General features: G+C 39.2%; 1 protein-coding gene across 1 annotated transcript in view; it reads right to left on the reverse strand.

Moving 5' to 3' along the window:
- The window catches only part of CAP2 (cyclase associated actin cytoskeleton regulatory protein 2), a 118,310-nt gene that overhangs the window by 82,897 nt on the left and 16,627 nt on the right, over positions 1-18,786 (reverse strand). The window contains 1 exon segment of the mRNA XM_007461264.1: positions 1-48. This exon segment is cut by the window's left edge and continues 18 nt beyond it. Within this exon segment, the coding sequence (XP_007461326.1) occupies positions 1-48 (48 nt within the window).

Here is an 18,786-nt window from a genome sequence, read left to right on the forward strand (position 1 = left end):
CAGCAGGAAAGCTCGCTGGGCCTGGAAAGCACTATGCACCATTTCTGCCTGGGAACAAAAAGGAACAGGAAAGTTTAATTGTTTGACCTCCTAAATTGAGCATTACCACATGATCCAGCAGTTCCATCTCTAGGTATATACCCAAGAAAAATGAAAACGCATGTCCATACAAAAACGTGTAAATAAGTGCTCATAGCAGCATTATTCATAATAGCCAGGAAGTAGAAAGAACCAGAATGTCCATCAACTGATGAATGGATAAACAAAATGTGGTATATCCAGACAATGGAATATTATTCTGCATTCAAAAGAAATTAATTGCTGATCCATGCTACAACATGGGGAACTTTAAAAACATTATGCTGAGTGAATGGAGCCAGTCACAAAAGACCACATTTGTATGATTCTGTTTACATGAAATATCCAGAATAAGCCAATCTACAGAGACAGAAAGTAGATTAGTGACTGCCAGGGGCTGGTGGGAGGAAGGAATGGGCAGTGACTGCTAATGAGTATGGAGCTTCTTTTGGGGGTGATGAAGATGTTCCGGAATTAGACAGTGGTGATGGCTTCACAACTTGGTGAATATACTAAAGATCTCTGAATCATATACTTTAAGAGTGAATGTTATGATATGTGAATTATATCTCAACAAAGCTGTTAAAAAAAAGTTTGAGCCCCAAAGTGCAATTGTTTTCCAAAGGGTCTCTCCTGTCCTCTTTCATGCCCCAATCTGTTCCATACCTTCTAGTTGAAAGAAAATTATTCCTTAAGCCATCCCCATAAAGATATGCTCACGAAGGATATATGTATAAGTATGACTGATTCACTTTGCTGTACACCTGAAACTAACACAACATTGTAAATCAAATATACTCCAATAAAAATTTTAAAAATACAAAATTTTCATAAGAAGGAAAAAAAAAAAGATATGCTCACCGAGAGCTAGTGACTTCTACCACTGTTCATTAAGACTGATCTGAAGGAGATTTCAGTGGTACCTGGACTCAATCCCGCCCCAGAAAGGCCTTGAGCAGATGGGAATGTCTTTAAACACATGGTACCATATTCCCTTATCCTTACCTTCTACCCATGCTTAACTAATTAATTCTTTAATTTTTTAAATTTAAAAAGTTACAGAAGAGTACCAAGAAGAAAATAATTCCAAATATTCATATCACACAGTCATTTTTGGCATTTTTTTCTAGTTTTTAGGAAAATTCACACAGTTGTTTTCATAAGATAAAGCATACTGATTTCGAATAATTTTTTAGTGCCATAAGGTACAAAGATTAAAGTTTTAAAAAAATGCCTCACAACCTAGAAATAATCATTATTAATGTGAGATGAACATCATGGCAGCCACCATTTAAGATCTATATGCAGAGAGACTTTGGTAAAATGGGACCACACCCTAGGTGCCATTTTTTAAAATAAAAAGTATAAATTTTAATTATAATTGAATACTAAAAATGAAAGAAAGAATTGATAAGCTTCAAATAAAAGTTTCTGCACTGTAATAATTATTATGTCCTAAATGATGATTCTAAGGTAAGAAAATATAAAATATTAAGAAATTAGAATAATTATGTATTTATACTTTAAACTAATACATGATATAATTTTAGACAATACTGATTGACTCCTTATTGGGAAAGATGAGAACATAAGGACTTCCCCACTTCTTTCTATCTTTGGTCCTCATTTTTCATACTTTTTAGTTATTATTTTTACTGTAACATTAATTCCCATAGCTATTGAGAATTAGTTCTACATTTAAACCTACCTAGTGGTTCTCACCAGTTGTTTTACCATGACTTCTCCATTTCTGAGTTATTTTGATTTTTTTAACTGGTTGGACTCCCATTATCAAGTATGTTCTTCAAAAAGGTCTCCAAGTTGCTTAAGTTCTTCAGTCTCAAGCATGTCTCCCTGTCATCTATATATTTTAACAACATCTTGGCTCGATATAACATCCCTGGGTCTCTCTCTCTTACCATGTACAGACAGCATAGCAGTGAATGCGGCAACGCAGAAATCTAAGCCACCTTGATTTTGTTTCTCCCTTGTGGGAAACTGACTTTTCTATTTTGACACCTGAAGAATTATTTATCCTTGGATTTTAATGGCTTTACTAAGTTATGTTTGCATTTTGAGCATTCTGTGTTATATTTCTTGGAATAGATTTGGTCCTTTCTTCATCTATGGGAAATTTTCTTATATTACTATATCTTTCAAAATATCTTTTGTTCCATTTGTTAGATTCTCTACTCAGGGACTCCAATTATTATCCTCATACTATATAATATTTGAATGTTTTCATATCATTTAGATTCTCTCTCCCTCTCTCTGCCTTTAATTTCCTTGTCTGTCATTTGTATTTACTGTGATTATATCAATAGTTTTCTCTATTGTTGGTAAACAGATTTTCAATAGGGTCTCATATACATGAACATTTCCAATTTATATTTCATTTCTGTATTAATGTTGTTTTTTGGTTTTTATTTGTTAGACTTCAATTTCCCTTTGCATTTCATTCTTATTGTTCTATCACCTTACGCTATTTAAAAAATACGTTTATACTCTTATTAAGTTTTAAGTTACTTATCAGTCTAAGAGTCTAATAAGATTAAGCCATAGTGAGGAATCTGTTTCTGTTCATTGTTTTATTTTCTTTGAGGGCAAGCCCATGTCTTTCCTTTGCATGCTCTGTTCCTCTCTGACACACTATTTCTAGCCACCATGTGGGTGATTCCTTGAGTCTTTTGCCACCATATGAGAGATTGGTTTATTTTCCATTTCAAGCAAGAGTGTTCTACCTAATCTTCTAAGGCCTGATGGAACAGGGGACAGGGAAAGGGAGTGCTCAACTTTTCTCATTATTTTTCATCCAAGAGTTTTTTTTCCTACTGACAAGAAAATGCTTGAAAGCAAACCAAGGTTTCTAGATCATTTACATTTAAAATCACAAATGCATCACCATCAACATAACAGATTAAGTCTTATGAATATTTAAATGAGGGTATATTTTCCATTTTGGAGTACACCATCTCCTCTTTGTCCTGGTAGCCTGATTGCTGGGATTATATTGCTCAAAATCTCAAATTCTGAATATTCCTTAGGGAGATAGTGGATTTTTCACATTTTACTGTCCTGGAGGCTACAATGACCTTATGAATGTGAAGCTCTGAGCTACATGAATGTTTATCCATACATCAAAATGTGTACTTTCAGTGGATCAGAAGGACTTTTGTCAGTCTCTAATGACCACATTTCCAAAAGAAGATTATGAAATAAAACTCTCCACTGCTTGGATATAAATAAAAGAACTGCACTTCTCCCAACAACGATAATACAGAAGCATGGTCCTCGTCTACAACAAGCCTTGTGGAGTCAGCTGAATTATAGTTGGTGCGGGAACAGTCATTTGGGATTGCCTGACTTCTACAGTTAAAACTGCAGCTCAGAGGGGGCATTAACAATAATTTTGTTGTTATCCCAAGATGAACACTATCATTGGCCTTCTTTACCTTCCCCAGAAACAACATTTAGTTGCTAACAGAACAATTTACCAGCGGGTCTGATTAGCCAAGATGGCCAATTTCATTAATTAGTCTCTTCCCCAACATGGCCTTTCACTCAACAACAGGGGTGGAGGTTGGAGCACAGAATGGTTGAATATCTAGCTATCTGCTTCAACTCTCCCTACCGCTTTGCTTATATAGACAAATCTTTCTGAGGATTCAGCTGTGCACCTCTTTCAGCTCCCTGGAACTCTGGGCACGATTAGCAGACTCTAAACCACATTCATTTTTAACTTCATCAGTCCACGTTTCAAAGGATTTTCATTCCACCTTTGACATACTCTGACCTACCTGCTTCCTACTTCTGGAAAGTTCCATGAGTCCCCTCAACCAGACAGTGTCCTATTTAGGAGCAATTTCACTGAACTTGCTGAGTTCTGATAACTTGAAAGGGAGAATTTGGCTCACTCAGGCAGTTCAAAACATTGTGAAAGAAAAAGCCAAACGTAGGGATTTTCAGTAACAACAAATAATTGAGGGTTTTTGCTGAGTTTATCACACATGTGCCAGGCTCAGAGAGCCTCAGTGACCTTTGTGTGTATACATGCACATCTATCTGCTTGTGAGCACGTGTGTGCAGAGAGGAAAGGGACAGTTCGGGTAAGAGGCAAGGCTGTGCATTTTGTTTGAACTCTAGCAATTATCACTTAGGCAACTGGGGTTCTTAGATAGATAGGTTGGTGGACCATCTTGTTCTGTGGTCCTAGACAGTAGGAGAATGAATTTCAGTAATCAGTTTAAAGCAAGCCTCGGGACAAGCAGACACCAGTTAATATGACTTATTTCCATCTAATCCCCTTGGGAGAGAGCTGACTCACTGGGGAAGCTCACTTGATCTCTGAATATTCATCAAAGCTTTCCATTGTTTCATTGGGAAGCTACAGGCCACAAAGTACCATGTGGATGACAAAATGAACAGGTGCAACTGGGAGAAAGGGTACAGGTAATACTTAGAGGAAATGCAAGAAGCATCCAGCCAGGGTGCCTGTGCTGAAGGCTTTTCCAGATCTTCTGAAACTGCATCAGCCCTCTTCTTGACAGCCAGACAGCCAAGGGAAGGGGATCCCCTTCCTCTGACTGAAGGTCAGGGGAATGGGCATCTGCTCATCAGGTGCAATTTTTGGGCCCTGGGAAGGTCACTGTCAATGCCATCTTCACACTCCTCCCCAATGAGTCTGCCAATGTCCCACATTTTACAATTAGAGATACTATATTTTTAGATCTTATTCCTTAGGGCCCTCTAATCTACCCTAAAGGAGAAGTCCCTTGAGTTTCAGCCAGTGAAGAGGTAAAAGGGGACCTGACAGATGAAAGCAAGACAGGAAAATGGGCTAAGAAAAAGAGGTGATAGGATGCCAAAGACAAGTTTCACCTACTTCACGATTTTGCTTAAAACAAGATTGAAGATGCTTAATTTTGTCGACATAAACATACGCACTGACCTTACAAAGTTGGATTATGAAGTCATCTGTGTTGACATATAAAGAGCCGTGAAGAAGACCTACACCAGCAATTCTCAACCTTGAGTTTTCATTATAGTCACCTGGAGGGTTTGTTAAAACAGATTGTCATGTCTCAGCCCCATGGTTTCAAACTCGGCAGGTTTGGGTGGGCCCAAGTATTTACATTTCTAACGAATTATCTAACAAATGCTGCTTGCTATAATCACTTAATTAGTTCCAGAAGTTTATTCTCAATTCTTTTGAATTTCCTACATAGACAAAGATCATGTCATCTATGATAAAAAACAGTTTTATATCTCCCTTCCCTATCTGTGTGCATTTTAATTCCTTTTCTTGCCTAACTGCATTAGCAGAGATTTCTAGGATTGGTGAGAGGGGACATCCTCGCCTTGTACCTGATCTTAGTGGGAAAGCTTCACATTTCTCACCATTAAGTATGATATTAGCTGTCGATTTCTTGCAGATAGTCTTTATAAGTTGAGAAAGTTCCTCTCTAGTCCTAGTTTACTGAGTTTTTGTCATGAATGGGTGTTGGATTTTTTTTTTAAGTTATACTTTTTTTTCATGTATTTTATTATTTATTTATTTATTTATTGGCTGTGTTGGGTCCTCGTTGCTGCGCGCGGGCTTCCTCTACTTGCTGCGAGCAGGGGCCACTCCTTGCCGCGGTGTGCGGGCCTCTCACTGCGGTGGCCCCTCCTGCTGCGGAGCTCGGGCTCCAGGGTATGTGGACTTCAGCAGTTGTGGCTCACGGGCTCCAGAGCGCAGGCTCAGCAGCCGCTGCGCACGGGCCTAGCTGCTCCATGGCATGTGGGATCTTCCCGGACCAGGTCTCGAACCCACGTGCCCTGCACTGGCAGGTGGATTCTCAATCACTGTGCCACCAGGGAAGCCCCTGGGTGTTGGATTTTGTCAAATACTTTTTCTGCATCTATTGACGCGATCACATGATTTTTCTTTTTTAGTCTGCTGATGTGATAGATTACATTAATTGATTTTTGAATATTGAACTAATCTTGCATACCTGGGATAGACCCAATTTGATCATGGTGTATAATTCTTTTTATACTTTTTTGGATTTAATTAACTAATATTTTGTTGAAGATTTTTGCATCTATGTTCATGAGAGATACAGGTCTGTAGTTTTTTTTTTAATGTATTTATTTTATTTTATTTATTTTTGGCTGCATTTGGTCCTCATTGCTGCGTGCAGACTTTCTCTAGTTGTGGCAAATGGGGGCTACTCTTCATTGCGGTGCACGGGCTTCTCACTGCAGTGGCTTCTCTTGTTGCGGAGCATGGGCTTTAGGCATGAGGGCTTCAGTAGTTGTGGCACGCAGGCTCAGTAGTTGTGGCCTGTGGGGTCTAGAGTGCAGGCTCAGTAGTTGTGGCACACAGGCTTAGTTGCTCCCCAGCATGTGGCATCTTCCCAGACCAGGGCTCGAACCCATGTCCCCTGCATTGGCAGGCGGATTCTTAACCACTGCCCCATCAGGGAAGTCCCAGGTCTGTAGTTTTCTTATGTCTTTGTTTTATTTTGGTATTAGGGTAATGCTAGCCTCATAGAATGACTTAGAAAGTATTCCCTCTGCTTCTATCCTCTGAAAGAGATTATAGAGAATTGGTATAATTTCTTCCCTAAATGTTTGATAAAAGTCACCAGTGAACAAATCTGGGCCTGGTGTTTTCTATTTTTGAAGGTTATTCATTATTAATCCAATTTTTTAAACAGATACAGGCCTATTCACATTGTTTGTTTCTTCTTGTGTGAGTTTTGGCAGATTCATCTTTCAAGGAATCCATTTATTTCATCTAGCTTATCAAATTTGTGGGCATAGAATTGTTCATAGTATTCTTTTATTATCCTTTTAGTTTCCATGGTATCTGTAGTGATGTCCCCTCTCTCTTTTCCCGTTATTAGCCTGGCTAGAGGCTTATCAATTTTAATGATTTTTTTAAAGAACAAGCTTTTGATTTTGTTGATTTTTCTCTACTGATTTCCTGCTTTCAATTTCATTGATTTTTGCTCTAATTCTTCTTTTCTTCTTTTTCTAGTTTCCTAAGGTGAGAACTTAGATTATTGATTTTAGATCTTTGTTTCTAATATATTCATTCAATACTATAAATTTCCCTTTCAACACCACTTTCACTGCATCCCCTAAATTTTCCCTTTTATTTAGTTCAAAATATATTTTTTAATTGAGGTATAATTGACATGTAACACTGTATTAGTTTCAGATGTATGATGTAATAATTCAGTATTTGTCTATAGTGTGAAAGGATCACCACAATAAGTCTAATTAATACCTAAGTTCAAAATATTTTTAAAATTTCTTCTTTGACCTATGAGTCCTTTAGAATTGTGTTGCTTAATCTCCACATATCTGGGGATTTTCCAGTTACCTTTCTGTTATTGATTTTCAGTTTATTCCACTGTGGTCTGAGGGCAGATATTATATGATTTCTATTCTTTTAAATTTATTAAGGTGTGTTTTATGTCACAGAATGTGATTTATCTTGGTGAATGTTGCATGTGAGCTTGAGAAAAATGTGATTTCCTGTAATTTGAAAATGATATGCTGAGGTGTAGTTTTTTTGGCATTTATGCTGCTTGGTGTTCTCTAAGCTTCCTGGATCTGTGGTTTGGTGTCTGACAGTAATTTGGGGGAAATTCTCAGTTATTATTGTTTCAATATCTTCTGTTCCTCTCTCTCTTTCTTTTCCTCTAGTATTCCCATTATACACATGTTACATCTTTTGTAACAGTCCTTCGATATTCTGTTCTGTTTTCTTCCCCAGTCTTTGTTCTCTTTGTTTTTTGGTTTATGAAGATCCTATTAATATAACCTCTAATTCAGAGGTTCTTTCCTCAGCTGTGTACAGTCTACTAATAAGCCTATCAAAGCCATTCTTCATTTCTGTTACAGTGTTGTTGTTGTTGTTTTCATTTTGGCCAGTGTAATTTTATCTTATTTATTTTTATTTTTAACATCTTCCTTGGAGTATAATTGCTTTAAAATGGTGTGTTAGTTTCTGCTTTATTACAAAGTGAATCAGCTATACAGTAAAAAAGCATGCATGAACAGATGAGCAATATAAGCAGAGAGATACAAATTCTAAGAAAGTACCAGAGAAATGCTAGCGATAAAAAACACTGTCCGTGGCTTCCCTGGTGGCGCAGTGGTTGACAGTCTGCCTGCCGATGTAGACGACGCGGGTTCGTGCCCTGGTCCGGGAAGATCCCACGTGCCGCGGATCGGCTAGGCCCGTGAGCCATGGCTGCTGAGCCTGCACGTCCGGAGCCTGTGCTCCGCAACGGGAGAGGCCACAACAGTGAGAGGCCCGCGTACCGCAAAAAAAACCCCACTGTCCAAAGCTCTTGTTCTGTCCGGGTCACCTTTTAGAGAAGTCCATCTCTGTTTGCCAGAGAACTCTGATTGCCTGTGTGATGTGGCATTCGTAATCATGCAGTCAAACATGCAATCCTGGATGGGTGTCCCTGACTGCACAGTCCAACTCAAAATACATGGATTTCCTTTGCCACAGTGGTACTCAAATGGTGCCCTGAGAAGGTCCCCTCACAGGGACTTGAGTGGGGACAGAAAAGGAGGATAGGCACGGGCCACCTGCTGTCTGCACCCAGCCCCCAGTCCTCTCTCTACCAACCCTTCAATCAGAGTTTGTTACAGTGTTTTTTATCTCTAGCATTTCTCTAGTTCTTTCTTAGAATTTGCATCTCTCTGATTATATTGTTCATCTGTTCATGCATGCTTTTTACTTTATCCATTATTGCCCTTAGAACATAAATCATAGTTGTTTTAAATTTCCAGTCTGATAATTCTAACATCCCTTCCAGTTCTGGTTCTGATGTTTGCTTTGTGTCTCCAATTTGTGTCTTTTTCCTTTTGGTACTTTTCTTGATAGCTGGACATGATGTACTGGGTAAAAGAAACTGCTGTAAATAGGACTTTAGTAATGTGGTGTTGAGGTATGAGGGGAGGGAAAGCATACTTTAATCCTATGATTGGGTCTCAGTATTTCAGTAAGTCTATGTGTCTGGAGTGTGAACTTTACAAGTGTTACTCACTTTCTTTCTTCCCCCTTTTATGGGACAGGATGGCTAAAGTGGGCCAGACTTGGGTATTTCCCTTCCCCATGTGGAAGACTAGAGCCAGGTGGGACTGAGCATTTCCCTTTTCCAGGTCAGTTAGGCCCTGCCAATAACCTACAAGGCTAGGCTCTGGTTAGTCAGTTTCCCCTGGGGTCAGGCCTTACTAAGAGCACAGTACTCTGGCTTACTTCGAAATGCTTCCTTTCACCTTCCCCCTGCCAGAAGCCCAAGGAGATTTTTCTCCAATATTTACTGTGGGAACCTGGCTGAGTTTCTAGACATAAATCTCACAGTATGGTGGGGGGGGGGGCCCTGTGACTGGGTCCCCCTGGAGTTCTTAACTCTCAGAGTTGTCCGCACTGAGCTTCCAATAATTTGTCAACTGCAGTTCAGGTTTCCCTACCCCAGCACTGGTTCCCTTGACAGTTTCACTCATGAGTCTCTGCTCCATTAAGCCAAAACTCCCTGTATTCACCTGTTTCTCTGATCTTGGGGGACAGCAGTTTTCCCCATGTCCTCCCTTATGGACCCAAGAACAGTTGCTTTTTCACAGTTCAACTTTTTTCTTGTTGTTAGTATGGAGTGGTGACTTCCAGGCTCCGTACATGCAGAAGCAGAAACTGGAAGTCCTTTCTCCATTTTTTTTTTTTTTAATGAGAAAAAACTTATTCTGTTTCCATTTTCAGACATTTTGGAACTTCCAGCCCAGCTTCATCCTTTTGGTAACAGAGCATTTCCCCATTACCTGCCTTTTGATATATGTATGTAGGACTGTGGATAAGGTGGGGGCGGGGGAGGTGTTATGAACACCTATGTGAGAGGGTCTTAAGGGCTTATCTGGTGGAAAGGTTGCTGGGACTGTGATGATAGGGGGTCACTAAGAGACTCTATGAGAAACATTCTATTTTTACTTGGATTGTTTCTGTTTGTTAAAAATAGCAAAGTTCTCTAAAGGTGCTTTTATCTTCAGTGCATGAGACTTTATTCTCTGTTCTTATTATTGTTATTTTTATCATATTTATCTGGAGATGCTTGGAGGGGACTAAAGCAACACCTAAACTGGCCCATCACTGCCAAGAATAAAACATACAAGTACACAATGTCTCTTCACTATGATATCTTTAGTTCCCATGGACTTCTGCCTATTTTGTGTAAGTTTGGGAAACGGCTCTCTCTTCCCTATGTGCCAATAGGAAAAGGCACAAAGAAGCAAGCCAGGATTACCATCAACAAAGAAAATTGTACATCTGCTGGAATTGCCACAGTGACACTGGAAAAGGGCCAAGTTTTGATTGGACTACAACTGTCCCCTTAATTTCAATTAGCATCTTAATATCTCCCCTGGACTACCTGTACCCTTCTTGGCATGTGTCACTTGTCCTTATATGTACGACATGCACAGATCAGTGTTGATTCTATCTTATCAAGGAGGAAACAGGACTTTGAACAATGTCCTGATGAAATAAATATGCCATGATATCAATGGTGGTTAACTCTGAGTAGTGGGATTATGAGTGGTTTCTATTTTCTTCTTCATACATTTATTTGTCAAATTTTCTACATCAAACATTTAAATTTTATTTTCAGAAAAAAATTATTTAAAAGATATGACTGAATACAATAGAAGATTATTATTTAATTTCATAAACAGAAAGTAATTTCTGAGTACCTACTATGTTGCTAGGTGCTACGAGGTATAAATCAGGGGAAACAAGTCATGAACCCAGAGAACGACTAGTGACTGTGAGTAACAAGCAACAAGGTACCAGCTGTGTGGAACAGACAACAAACATCTGATTTTGAAAGGAATGGACTGCTGATAACCATGATCGAAAAGGTAAGTTTTCCCATTTAGTTAGCTTGACAAGACACAAGAAGTACTCTCATAAAAAAAGGAAAAGTATTTTTTTTTTAAAGAAATGATTTCCTTCTCTCTAGAACCCAGGAAGCACAATGCTCGGTACCCAGACATTTCTAATCATCGTTCCTCTTAATATGTCTCTCTGGCTCTTCAAGACAACAGCGTTCCCTAAAGCCTACAATTCAACCACAGCTTTTTTTTTTTTTTAAAGTATCCAGTGTGCACACAATAAAATGGAGTCTAAATTTACAGTCTGACCAGGAGAAGGAAGCAGTCATGTCACACTCCACTTACTTATAAATATGTTGGCAGTACTCCATTAAATCATAAAGACATGTTAATTTAAAGACTCTGGCCTGCTCAGATACCAACCAAGTCCCTGTCAATTTCAGGCTCTGCCTTAGCCAAAGCATATATCAAAAGGGCAATAATTTTATATTAGGTAATTGTTATAAATTAGTATTTTTACTCCCCTTACAGTTGACTATTTTTTTTCAGTGATTCCACTTTGATTGGCAGAGAAAGGATGCATGCTTATTGAACAGAGCTAAATAGTTTTGCAGCCTAGAAAGGAAAGATGAGTAGGTAGATTGAAAATGTCAATGTGAGACTACTAGGCACATTTTATAAAAAAAAAAAAATCATCCAGGCACTGATAATAAAAGAGGTTCATTCTTCATTAATAGGACTGTTGCCTTGACAACTTCCAGCTCACATAAGTATTTGCATCAGCCACGGTGCACAATTCTGACATTAAGGAACAGCTCCAGCGTGTCCTTTCTATATCCATGCCTGAAATCGTCTATTATACAGCTCAGCTGCATTATCAGTTTCCATTAAAGTAACACCCAACCAACCCCATCCAGAACATGTCACATCCAGCCCCAAAGAAGCAATTTAAACAATTTTCCTGGCATGTCAAACAGATAAAAGGTAGAACTGATAAATGGTCTTCTTTTGCAAAAAGAATGTTTTATAGGAGGACACATAGCTTTTTTATCTTCTTGTTTGTGCAATGGAGGGCAAAGTATTTTTAAAAAATTGATTCCATGAATAATAATGTGCATTCAAATCATGCATTGTGTTCCTAAAATTCTTATTTTCCTAGTTTGTAATTATCACCAAACAGCCTAAAGCACTTTTAGACACTGAGGGTATGAATCAGTACAGTGTGTGTGGTGGGGAGGAAGGGCAGGGGGGACGATAAATATTAGGGAGCATTTACCATTGACCTATCACTTCCAATGCTTGGAATTTTCCTTGAGAAATAATTGTACAATTATAAAACAGTATTTGTATAAGGACATGCACTGTAATTTCATTTCTAATAGGGGAAAAACTGAAAATAAGTCAAACATCACTAATTTTTTAAATGATTATAAATACCACTAGATGACCATCCTTGCAGGGAAGGGACCAGGTGAGGCTGGTGGGGAGCCCAGGTGTGAGCCCTCTCAGAGTCACACCCTAGGACCTCACTCATCTCACCCACGTTTGGGCTCTGCATTCTTGTACGTATTATTTCCCCTACATACAATTTTGATTGTTTACATCAATTATAGTGTAACCATACAATTAAGTACTATGGAGTCACTAAAAGGTGATAGTATAGACCTCAACTTACTGACATGGAAAGAGCCCCAGAGCACATGGTCTAAGTTAAACAAGCAGGCCACAAAAATAGAATGTGTAGAAAGTTGTCAAAATCTATAATATAAAACGAATCACTGTAATTTAAAAAACCCAACATAGAACTTTTCTAAATAATTAATTGCAAATTATATTTTAAAAAATGAAATATTTGAAATAATTAAAACCAGTGAGTATTTCTTGGGACTTCCCTGGTGGTCCAGTGGTGAAGAATCCCCCTTCCAATGCAGGGGATGCAGGTTCGATCCCTGGTCGGGGAACTAAGATCCCACATGCTGCAAGGGCAACTAAGCCCGCTTACCTCAACTACTGAGCCTGGGTGCCTCAACTAGAGAGGCTGTGTGCCGCAAACTACACAGCTCACATGCCACACCTAGAGAGAAAACCCACATGCCATAATTAGAGAGAAGCCCGCATGCCACAACGAAGACCCGATGCAGCCAAATAAATAAATAAAACAGTATTTCTTAAGGCATCGGACTAGGAAAAAAAAAAAGAAAACACAATTGTATATGTAAATCTGTTTGCTTTTCTGACAGGTAGAATATTGTTACAAGTTTGTAATCTGAACAAAACTATTCTCTGAAATAAACTTCATCTTCAAATTCAGTCACTGTGTAGCTACAAAACACTTGGCAGACTGGCCCTCTGAATTCTCTAACTTGCTTTTCTAACACTTAAGGAATCTAAAGCATTTTATCAACATGTTTAAACTAAATCTTTTGACTCAGGAAGCCAGAACTGCTTCATGGTTGATGAATTTTGGGTCTATACAAGTAAAGGATACTTGGTTGCTCTAATGAATCAGAAAAATTAGAGGCAACAAGTACTCCTTATTCTAGAATGCACTGTAATGCTAAGCATTGTCCTTTCATTCTGTAGTATTTAAGCCATACTCTTATGTAACTTTCATGCATATGTATATGCCTTGGGTCTCCAAGTAGGTAATAGGCTCTTGAAGACTAGGCCACTGGGTGCTGATGTAGAAGGGCCTTTATTACACCAGAAGCTCAGTAACTACCGCTAAATAATGAATGACTGAAATTATTGGAAAGCAGTGTGGTATAGCAGAGAAACTGTGAGCTTCAATCTTCAGGTAGGCCTTAGACAGAATCCAGTGCTGCTCATTTCTAAACGCATGGCTATAAGCAAGTTACCCAGCCTTACTGAGACTGGGCTTCTTTGTCTCGAATTTACGTACCTTAACACGTTCTCCTAGTGATCAAGTAAAGCAATGTTTGTTGGCAGCTGCATTGAGTGCCTAACATAGCAGGTCCTCAATAAATGCTAGTTCTCCCTCCCCTTCTTTACAATTGCCTCTGTCACTAATATAGAAAATTTAAATAAGGCAGGGAAATGAAGTTGATCTCTAGTGACTATAAAATTTAGCTACAAACCAGATTTTGTTCATTTGTCAACCATAGAGACCCGACATCAATCCATCTACACTAAGATCTCACTATGAACACTCAACCTAGGAAAGTCCTTGCTGAATGCTGGTTCCCAGAATCCCTATGGATTCCCAGGCATCTTGGACTCCTGGCCACGAGGTCATCCTGCAGCCAAGCTGTGTGGGATCAACACAATTTGGTGCCCACATTTTCTCACTTGTCTTTTGCTGCTCAGTGAAATCCCTTCCAGGCAATACCTCTATTCCAAGATTTTTTCTTAAGATACCAAATTTTCCTTTCCCCTTCTTCTTTGTTTTTCTGTTTTTTTGTTTTTTGCTTTTTTTTTGCGGTACGCGGGCCTCTCACTGTTGCGGCCTCTCCCGTTGCGGAGCACAGGCTCCGGACGCGTAGGATCAGCGGCCATGGCTCACGGGCCCAGCCGCTCCGTGGCATGTGGGATCTTCCCGGACCGGGGCATGAACCCGTGTCCCCTGCATCGGCAGGCGGACTCTCAACCACTGTGCCACCAGGGAAGCCCCTCCTTTCCCCTTCTTCTGATGATAACAGTTCATACATGCTTGTTATAAAAAGTTCAAAAGACATGGATGTTTAGGAAGTAAAAGCTTTTGGTAAGTTTACCCCCTAAAAATTCAATAAGTATCCTTCCAGACTTTATTTTCAATAAGGCATATCTTTCTTAAGTGTATATATCACCTCTTTACCCTTTCCTTTCAATTCCTGCTCTATTATCCTTAGAAAATCTCTTTTACTGCCTTTTTTGGGTCGCATTTGTCAATTCCAAAGTTATTCTTATAATCAAAGGAGAGTAATTATACACTCATATAAAGAAAAAGAAAAATCCTGTGCTTGGTATAGAAAGAAAAAAGGAATCAGGCCCAACATCAGCTGAAAGTATGCATAATCTGCAGTTTTAAGTTTAGTTTTTAGTTTAGTTTTAAGTCCTCCTCTAATTAAATTCACACTCACCTAGGTATCAGCATTCATAATAAATGACTGTTTTTCATTTAATGTTATTGTTTTCCTGCTTCATTTAACTAAAAGCATAGTGGAAGAGTTTTTCCTAACATTTTGCATTACATAGTGCTACTCAAAAAACCTTCAGTGAAGATTTTCTTTTTAATTTCTCATCTATCACAGAGTGAAAGTTTTGTAAAATAAATAAAACAGCCTTACTAGAAAAATGAAAAAAAACCAGACACACAAAGCATAAGTCCAAGTATTTTAAACTACCAGACTTAGCAGCCTTAAAATTACTCTGTTGGATTGTTATAAAACTTTTCAACGTCTTACAATTTTTGTACTCATCTCATAGCAGACCATTAGTAGAATTTGCGGATGGTGGTGGTCTCTGTACTACACATGGAGTAGTACTCTTCTGCATCCTTGCACAGAAAACGAACCACCCATCCCTTACATTAAGTCTGTGGGCAAGTGTCTTCCAAGTTTCTAAGAACTAACTTGCAGATGAACTTTGGAGTGGGAGTCCCCATTTAAAATTTGGGACTGTCTGAACTGGACATATTGAGACAATCTACTGAATTTTTCACTTTTCACCCAGATATTTAAAATTATATAAATAAAACTAAAGACTCTTGAAACCAGGGAGAGCTGGTTCTTGGAAATATGCCATGAAGTCCTGGACAAAAATTCAATTTTCATTTTAGACTCCAAAGTTATTTCTTGCCTGATGGCTATCATTTTAATGTTAATGATTGAAGGGGAAAGCAACAAGCCCAAACCCAATGCAAACAGAAAAACCAAACAAAATCCTATTTCTTTTCTAAATCTGACCTTCAGTTTAAAATACTTACAGTAAGGTTCACAAAAACATTGTCACACATAGTACTCATGAGATTTCTACTGGGCTACAAGTCACTATACTGATGGATTTTCCTATTACTTATGAATTCTCATCTAGCTTTCTTAAGGTGCCTTAGAGCTCTAGTCTTTCAATGGCTCACTTTCCTCAACTATAAAAGAGGAATGAGAATAAAGGGAATGAGGGGGGTACTACATACATTGTCAGGGCTACGACAAAACCAGGATGTGTGTGTGTGTGTGTGTGTGTGTGTGTGTGTGTGTGCGCACATGATAAACAAAAATCTATAGAATCTATGTTTCTCCAATATTTCACTTGCTAATTCAGGACATAAAACCTGGCCTTGATTTTCTTTTAACTCCTCATTTAGGATATTGCTTGATCCAAATTGTCAGCCACAGTACATTCATCTATTCATTGATTCAATAATTTGTTAAGGATTTGATTCATTTTCAATCATTCATTTAGCAAAAATTTATTAACCACCTACTATGCTAGACACTGAGAGGGCAAGAGGAAAACAGCATATTTCTGGAACCTTGAAATAGATCCCAACACTCAACAGGTGGGCCCAAAGGGATAAATCAGACCACCTATTCTGTATATTAAGCTGTTTAACCAAAGCAATTGCAAGTCAACTATCAGCATTCCCAGTACCTTGTCATTTAAAATATTTATTTTGCAAAGTGTTTTCTGAAAGGGAAAGGATTTCTATTGCAAACACATATAAGTGATAAATTATTAATTCATTGAACACCTTGTTTTTTTTTTACATCACCAAAACATCTTATACTTGATATATTAAAAAGAATTGGTTGGTACTGAGTTATAAAATGTATAAACTGTTATATTTTAAAACTTACCATGTTCAACCATAATCTAAATACAACTGGAAAGGGAAAAACATACTAATGGTAAAAAAGCATATTTTGTACTTGCCTCATGCACACTAAGAAATCTGAAAACACATATCCTACAGTTAGAGTGATTCTTGGGTCAGAACACCCATATATTTGACCAAGACTGTTTTTTCTTATGTGTAGTTAATACAGAATTATAACGAATTCTTAGGTGAATAGTGGATATACATGTGTGTGTGGGCATGTCTGTGTGTGTGTGGTGTGTTCTGTGGGGATGGTTGCTTGAATAGAAATAACAAGATAGTCTAAATGAAATCAGGTCATTACTTTTAGACAAAGTATTAATGTTTAGATGCCGAAGCAGCCTCCAGGCAAACAATTCAACTATCCTGAAGTCTAGAAAGAAAACAACAGCAAATGTTCCCATTATTGGCATAGTTTTAGAAAGAAGGAAATATAGGGGGAAAAACAGAAAAAGGCAAAAAAAAAGGAAAGGGGCCTCTATTTTGCAGTACTAGGTAACATGATTAAATTCTGATGTGGGAAACAATCTTCTGAAAGGGTATTACTGAGGGGAAAAATGTTTGGAGAACAGTTGCTGGTCACCCTCAGGAACTCCTGGCACAGACTAAGTTGCAGATTCTTGCTATGCTTTTACGTAGAGCAACACCATTCTCGTGAGACTCAATCACCTAGTTTTCCCCAGGTGTAGGCCCAGAGGGGCCAGCTGGTGGGTGACATAGCTCACCCCCAACCACAGCAGCCTGAGCACGCTCAGAACACATCCCTGCATATTTCGGCTCTTCCGAAGTTTCGCTAATGCCAGTGAACATAGAACAGAAGAGGATGATCAGGACAGGCATTCCACAGGCTTTCTTAGAAGGTTTCCTTTAAGAAGCACAGATCTCATCTTAACCTGAGAGATTCATGGAACCTAATTCATTGTTTCAGCAAAATACTCTGGTAACGTATTTTATTTTTGGTGGAGTAAACAGGGAGATCCTGGAGGTTAGTGATGCCTATCAAGAGATGCTTAGATTCCAAGTCCAGTTCCTTATTTAGAGCCTCTCCAAGGCTCTGAATGTGCTACGAAACTAGAATTTTCAAGGAAAGAGACAGGGATCAGATGTTCTGAACGCAAACATCCTTGAGTTAAAAAGCAGTCACAGGGATGTCCGACTAAGGCTGGTGACTTAATAGGAATAGGCTGTGAGTCAACGCACATGTAGGATAGCAAAATGTGTGTTCAATGCTGAGAATAAAAATTCCCCACCTTCTTGGGAAGAAATAATAACAGAGCTGGATCTATCTGTGACCTTTCTGAATTATGCAAATTTGGTATCAACAGCACAGTGAGTGATGACCAGGCTGAGACAAGGCTAGTGTGATGGGAGAGAAGCGAAGACCCACAAGGGACACAGTTCATCCGTCCTGGAGGTCACTGTTCTCCCTGTCACCTCACTCAGTGCTACTCTGAGGAGACACATGAAAGACATGAGTCACACTGATGTTCCACCCTCTCCTCACCCGTTGTGCCTGAGCCCACCTTTGTCATGACCTTTCCATATACTGTGGAAATTCAGTAGGGCAAACTGTAATAGCTGTAGAGTGCAGAGGGCAGGAAGAGGTGGCAGATAAGTGCTATTGCTTCTCACTAGCGATCCAGGTGCCTACAAAGGCAGTGGAAGACAGCAGCTCAGGGGGTCTAAGCCTGGCATCTCCCAAACCATGGATGGAGACTTTGGAGACCAGATTTCTGGCTCTGCCATAGGGTCATGGTGCTGCATTCGACACATCATCTACATCTCCTACCTCGCTAAGTTGTAGTTTCCTTCTCTGAAGAAAGAAAGAGAAAAAGAGAAACGGGGCTTCCCTGGTGGCGCAGTGGTTGAGAGTCCGCCTGCCGATGCAGGGGATGCGGGTTCGTGCCCCGGTCCGGGAGGATCCCACATGCCGTGGAGCAGCTGGGCCCGTGAGCCATGGCCGTTGAGCCTGTGCATCCGGAGCCTGTGCTCCGCAATGGGAG

Source organism: Lipotes vexillifer, unplaced genomic scaffold, assembly GCF_000442215.2.
Source record: "Lipotes vexillifer unplaced genomic scaffold, Lipotes_vexillifer_v1.1 scaffold863, whole genome shotgun sequence".
Taxonomy (NCBI): Eukaryota; Metazoa; Chordata; class Mammalia; order Artiodactyla; family Lipotidae; genus Lipotes; species Lipotes vexillifer.